At 39.8% G+C, this 7,385-nt stretch overlaps 1 protein-coding gene across 1 annotated transcript; it reads right to left on the reverse strand.

The window, feature by feature from the left end:
* Positions 1-3,668: 3,668 nt before the first annotated feature.
* On the reverse strand, positions 3,669-7,066 carry LOC126368219 (uncharacterized). Its single transcript, XM_050012123.1, has 3 exons — positions 7,007-7,066; positions 6,036-6,807; positions 3,669-5,718 (listed from the first exon to the last, which is right to left on the reverse strand). The coding sequence occupies exons 1-3, from the start codon at positions 7,033-7,035 to the stop codon at positions 5,620-5,622; spliced, it is 900 nt and encodes a 299-aa protein (XP_049868080.1). The 5' UTR covers positions 7,036-7,066; the 3' UTR covers positions 3,669-5,619.
* Positions 7,067-7,385: the final 319 nt, after the last annotated feature.

Consider the following 7,385-nt stretch of genomic DNA (forward strand, 5'->3'; position numbering starts at 1 on the left):
TACGGGCAGACATATCTGTCTACCCTCTTTCTTTGCCGCTCATATCCCCATTTAAACGCGGTAAGAACCCGTTATTATGTGTTTTAATTAGTGATGATGAGCTTGGAAATTCCCTCATTCAAATTATTGTTTATCTTATTGTTCAATTCGAGTGTTTAGCAAGTACCTACCTATGAATTCTGGAAAGGACGTGGGTGTAAGGACTTGTGTTAGAATTTTTCCGAGAAAAGGTCAAAGGTTACGCGGGGGTTGGTTGTACCGGGAGAGCTGTTTGCGACGTAATGAACTCTTTTAGTTGCGGTAAGGTCAACTCTTGTGAAATATTGTGAAAATGTTTTAAACTGACGGCTTGTCGGCTCTGCTATTTATTATCTATGACATTGGATGCGCCTAGCCGTGTTGCTTGTTGCGTCACTATGACAAGGTCCTGTGTTTCAGTTCTGGGGCAAGTCCGATTTCGATTTATTATTTAAAATCAGAAATAGTTTGAGAATGCCACTCAAATAAATATTATATAAAATACATTTCGTTAAAAGCTACGTAGGTGTACTAATGAAGAATGCTACACGTAGGACGTCTGACGACATACGATTGAAGACTGAATTATGTCCGAGGGGGGGGTGAGGTAAATCTAGCTCTAACGCTGGTGGGGAGCGGAGAGTTGCCGTTCAATACGTAGTATTGATGAGGAGCTCGGTGGCGCAGCGGTTAACGCGCTCGGCCTGCGATTGTTGAAGTAAAGCAACTTTCGCAAAGGCTGGGCATAGGATGGGTGACCACAAAAAAGAAAGTTTTCATCTCGAGCTCCTCCGTGCTTCGGAAGGCACGTTAAGCCGTTGGTCCCGGCTGCATTAGCAGTCGTTAATAACCATCAATCCGCACTGGGCCCGCGTGATGGTTTAAGGTCCGATCTCCCTATCCATCCATAGGGAAGGCCCGTGCCCCAGCAGTGGGGACGTTAATGGGCTGATGATGATGACGTAGTATTATTCCGTATTATATGGCCGCAATAAGCGAACTCTTAGCACAGATTAGCATACGACCACGGCTATCTTCTGAACAAGTTATTAAGTATCTATGTTTCACTATGTACCTACATTTTGACGTACCTATGCCTTATGTCATAATCCATCGTATGTTGTTGTTGTTGTTGTCGTATATTGTTCCAAATGGGAACATTCCCGTTTCTTGACGTTTTCGTTTCAGTATAACGTACCTTCGGAGGTCGGCGCTTCTATAAATATTTAATCTCGAATACCTTTGACTTTTCCTGGGAATTACCATTTTTAGTCATATTATATACATCATGGATATATATATATATATATATATGGAACACGCCCGCATCTCCTAAAGGGGTTGGCAGACCAAATGTTAAAAAGCAATATTGCTTCTTTAGATGAATTGCTTCGATGTGGCCTTTTTAACCACCCTGTTGTCTTAAATTTTGCACCGGATGAGAGCACTCAGCGCTCCCTATTTGTCTAGCCAAGTAGTTAATGCCATATGTTACGTCAAAAAAGGTGATTTTATTTCGAATTCGATTTTTTACAATACAAAATTCTTTATTGTACAATCATACAAAAAAAGTACATTATAGAAGAAGTGGGACAGAAGTAGTACTTGCAATATTTATTGTTTAATAATTCTATGACGAGAGGAGAAGAAGGAAGGGAGGGGAAGTCGAGAGGAGTGGAAAAATCAAGGGCAGTCCTTTGCCCAGCAGTGGGATCGAATAGGCTAAATAAGATAAGAATTCTATGACGCCAATAATTTCACATAGCTGGCGAGGAATAGGTGTACTCTTACACCTCTGCCTACCCCTTCGGGGATAAAGGCGTGATGGTATGCTGCGCAAAAATTTTAGAAGCTAATGACGTCACTGTTTTCACCAATTTACAGTGCATAATATATCTACTTCTACCAACGGATGACGCAAATACGTGTCTACGGCGATCTACGGCGCAGAGGAAAACTTTCGCTGAAAAACATACTTAATTATACTAACAAAAAGTCTTTGTCTCTTGTATAATCGCTACATGATACGAGTTACAGTGTTAGTGACATCGTAGAAAACTTTGAGGGTTGATTCAAACCATGATCCTGAATTGATATCAAGTGGAATTTCCGTCGCAAAAGTATGCAACTGAAAATAATTTAAAAACAAGCTAAAATTTTTATGAATTTACCGACAGGAAATTCCATTTGATTTCAACTCGGAATCATGGTCTGAATCATTTCGCTCAGTTTTCGTTACGGTGTCATTAAGAAAGAAAGAAACGTTTATTATAAAGGGACACCACAGTAACAAATACAAAACAAATAACAAATATATAATTTAAAACACGGAGTAACACACAACTTACAATCAAACAAAACACATAATAAAAATAATTAACACCCATACGTACTTGTATGGCTACCTGTACACACTTGTAGGGGATGTAAGTGTAAGTGACATCGTAACTAATAAGATGATTCAGCTCATTATTCTGGGTTAATATCACGTGGAATTTTCCATCGGAACAGTGTAGAATTGAAAAATACAAAATCAAGAATTTTTCCACTGAGAATTTTACTTGATATTAACTCTAGATCTTGGCCTGAATCATCCCAATCAGTATTCGTTACGATGTCACTAACCAAAAGCCACAGATCACTCAGACAAGGCGGCCTATGTGGTCGAGTGGTTAAGCGTTGGGCTCAGGATCCAGAGGTCCCGGGTTCGAACCCGGTGGGGACACACAAAATACATTTTGAGTCAGACGTAACACACATACACGCGGGTGTACGTTAACGTCAATATGTAGTGTCTGTGTAAAACAAGGTGTTTTATATGAAGTGTCCGGGGTGTGATAATGATCATTATCATCACCAGCCCATTAACGTCCCCACTGCTGGGGCACGGGCCTTCCCTATGGATGGATAGGGAGATCGGGCCTTAAACCACCACGCGGGCCCAGTGCGGATTGGTGGTTATTAACGACTGCTAATGCAGCCGGGATCAACGGCTTAACGTGCCTTCCGAAGCACGGAGGAACTCGAGATATATTTTTTTTTATGTATTTTGAGTATTTAATATGTATTTTTTTTGTAACGTACGAACACATACACACTCACACAAAATAGCCATGGACACTACCAAACAATTTTCCGTCAAGAAATACCATTGATGTATAATATTACTAAAACATAACATAAACAGCATATATACGTCCCACTATAAAGCACAGGGCTCACCTCAATCAACCGGAGGGAGTATGGAGCATACTCCACCACGCTGCACCACTGCGGGAGGTATTTTTACGGCTAACAGCCTGGATTAACGGCTTAACGTGCCCTCCGAAACATGGAATCATCTTTCTTTTCTAGTCAATCAAGTGATTCAAGCCGGCGAAGTCCTCACCAAACAAAGGACAGTCTCACAAAGTGATTTTGACAATGTCTCCAACGGGAATTGAACCCGGACCTCTAGATTGAGAGCCTAACGCTCTAACCACTAGACCAGGAGGCTGTTACTAAAATAGTATTATGTATTCATTTTCATTCCATTACAGGTAGCTTTGTCGAATACGTAGAAGTAAGTATTTAATAACGATTGGCTAACTTAAATAAAAGGGATGTATCTATTCATTGATTTATTCAATTTATTTTCTGATCACATTTTTTAAATACAACTTCATTATAATGTCAAAGTTTCTGATTTTTTTTTTATAATAGGTACATTCTTAGTTAATATTTTCAAATAAAACATCTAAATATTAAAATACAGTTATGTTTTCTACATATTTATTATATAAAATATAAATCGATAGCCATGTTTGTTTTAGATGAAGTTTCATTCAAACTGTGTCTATACAAACTCTATTACGGATAGACTATTTTAACAGATGAATTTCTATTGAAAAATATCGTGTTTCTATAACGAATGCACAAATAAAAATCTACAGTAAAACGTAGTGTAAAGGAGACATCAGTAACTATTATAGGTAATTTTCATATTGACAAAATGTAACATCAACTATGTATTAATACTTTACAGGTCACTAATTGTACTATTACAAAGTAATCTTCATAGAATTTGGTTATTTTAATATACAGGTACCTACTATAACGACAGAAGAGTAGATACATAAGTAATTTGACGTATTTATAAACAGATATGTACTTTTGAAAGATAAGTTTCTAATAGGTTAAGTTTCACCGAACCTAAGCTAGTACGGTCACGAGTACTAATATGTATACACTTTGATACCATGTCACATTAACTTTTTTGACAAATTACACCCTAAGTCTCATTAAATGTCAAATATGATAGTGCGACAGGGTTCTAAAGTGGGTACATGATATTGCTCATGTCTGTACAAAGGGGAGTAGTAGCAAAATGGGGGAAATAAAAAAAATACAAGATATAAAAGCCTAATATTAGTAGAAGAGGAAACGGGACGCAATTTTTTTTTATTTCATTAAAGGTCTTATAGACCGACTGCGTTACAAAAGTTAGACAAGAAGCTGTAAAGCTAAAATATCACTCAATCCTCTGCCTCCGAGAGAATCGTTATGTCCCTAAAGATATAGGTATACTCGTAAATGTACTTTGACCTCTAACCTTTGCTTTGCAAAAAGATTTCGTGGTATTGTCTGCTTAGACCGTCATAGGTTAAACGAATGCTTAGCACCTGAGTGGAAATACTTACTCTTTAAATAGAATTATTATCAAGAAGCCGAGTTTCTTCAGAAAGTTATTAGACCGCTCATAATTAATTGATCTTGAAATTTTCATCAATATCTCAGTTTAAATTCGAGAAAATACATTTTTAATTGGAAAAATACCAAGTCCATATCATAAATTTATGAATGCATTATATTTGTCGAGTATTCGTACAGTACTCTTGTATTACGCTTGAATACCTTTACCCTTATTCATATTATGCAAAACAAGTACACGGTTTGAGTATGGTATACAACTACGTTTTAAATACTCCCGAGTTTTGATCGACTTATAATTTCGTTTTGATTCTTCACGAGTTTTTGATCAATATAATAAATATTTATTTCTATCTAAATTAAGTCTTAGACAATCAGTACCTACACAATATTTACAATTGCACGCCATGTGCGATATTTAGCTGCCAAATGAAGGAGCAACCATTTTTAATTTAACTATTAAATGCATAATATAATTAACATGTTAACATGTATGGAAATTATAGTCACATTTTGTACGAATTTCTTAACACCCGTAACGTGTAACGCGTAGCTACTCCGCGCGGTCGTAGCGACCCGCGTAGCACGCCTACGTGTGCACATTATCTGTGACCGAAGATAATAATGGTCAAAAGTCAAGTATATGTCTTGAGATACAATTATTACACTTTGACTATATTAAAATACAGCTGCGGTTGAAAGACATTGCGATACGACTTTGCTATAAGTGGCCAACGGAACGCGAATAAATGGAATTTATTAAATGTTGGACATGAGAAGTATCCTAATTTTTTTGTTGATTTTAGTTGCCTGTCTCGCGATTGTTCCACTATGTCGCCATTGCCAAAAATATCTATTTAATCTACAAAATACTCAGTCTCATGTAAGTTGGCGGATTTCAGCTTCGTCTGTTTAGGTGGGAATTCGATGTTTTAGGCCGCGGAGTTCCATTACTAGGTCGGACTCTCCTGCTACGAAGCGCTTGTCGATTCTTCGTTGCTTTGTTGGTTCCTGGGAAGAAGTAGGTCTAATTTAGTTATCTAATAAAAGTAAGTAAAATTTAAGGGGCGAGTTGTGAGTGGTTCGTTTGAAGCGATATTAGTTCCTGATTCCCCCTCTTGACCCGGCCGGGGGGCGCGCCGTGTCACCCGCCGCGCCCCCCGGCCCGGACGGCTATTTTTAGACGTCGAGTTTCTACACCCTGACGGCAATTTCGATACGACGTGATAATTCAACTTGTTCCAAACTTACTATTATTAACGAGAAAGGTTTACCTAGTTCTGAAATTAAATAAATGGGACTATAATTCGAAAGAAATGTATACTTACATGTACATGTGGACTGTTCGACTTGTTCGCGAGCAGTTGCGCAATGGTGTCGTAAAATGTGGAGCTTCTTTTGTTTTGTTGGTCGTGGTGGCGCGGAGTGGAAGTTTGCGAGGGCCCCGACATCACTACTTCCTTCTGCCCTGGCTTGGGCCTCAGCGTGGTCGGTGTCGGCGCTGCTGTTGTAACACTTCTTTTGTTTCCATTCCAGTTAATAAACGCATCGTCCGAGGGATAGTCGTCTTCCTCGATCCTCGGAACTGTTTTCGGTACGTGGTACAAAGGTTTCCCCGCTAACGCTTTCAGCTCACGTACATCTTCATCTTCGGCGTCGCGCTCCTCGTAATCAACAGGCGGGAAGGCTGCGCGGGCATTTTCGCGCCGCCTCTGTGCGTCTTGAGCCATTTGTGTCAGGATCAAGTTATCGAGGAACGTGGCACTGACGTCATCCACATCATTCGCCCGCCAGTGCGGGGACGAGTCGCTCTCGAACCAAGTCTCTTGTCCGATAGGCAGGGCGGCGTATCTGTCTTCTTGGCTTTTCGGGGCATCGTTTGTGAAATGGCCGTACGGATCGTAGAAATAGGGATATGGAACTTGTCCGTACGCCTCTGGTACATTCATAGCGGGAGCATCGTAGTAATACTGAACTTTCGGGGCGTAATAGTAATCGTCGTCGGAATATTCTCTAGCCGTTTGTGGGTAAACTGGCCACCCTTGCATCGGATATGCCTTAGCTTGTGCTACCAAGTAGCCCAGTAAGACTGCCAGTATTCTACAACAATAGATAAAGTTTTCAATTAAAATTTCGCCTCTATATTTTTTAACACACCGACACATACAAATACAGTTTGGAGTAATTATTATTTGGTGAAAACAAATCAATATTTACTGTATAAATTAACACAAAATTTTGTTATTTTTTTGTAAATCGACATTATTAATTAGTTATGTTTATGCATCGTGGGGCTTACCTTGAGCTCGGGAACTGCATGTTGCACATTTTGTCACTTTTAGGATGTTGATTTTGGCGCGGTCGGAGCGGGACTACGTGGGAGGGAGGGCGCGCAGGCTATATAAGCAGGTCGCCCACGCTCGCCGCCCACACGTTCTGAATGAACATCCCCGGCGACCCCCGCGCCCCCGCGACCCCCGCCCGACGCCCGGTGGGGGTCACCCCTACCCCTCACGCCGCTATCGATCGCACCCGCAGATTATTATTCATCTCTAAACCATGACAAGTATGACACTATTTCTATTCTCTACATATTTAGACACGCGTTTTTCAATGAATTTATAAATATACCTACGTCTTTCATTGAAGCACTGAAGGCGACTGTAGTAAAGATGGGA

The sequence above is a fragment of the Pectinophora gossypiella genome, chromosome 7, assembly GCF_024362695.1.
Source record: "Pectinophora gossypiella chromosome 7, ilPecGoss1.1, whole genome shotgun sequence".
NCBI lineage: Eukaryota > Metazoa > Arthropoda > Insecta > Lepidoptera > Gelechiidae > Pectinophora > Pectinophora gossypiella.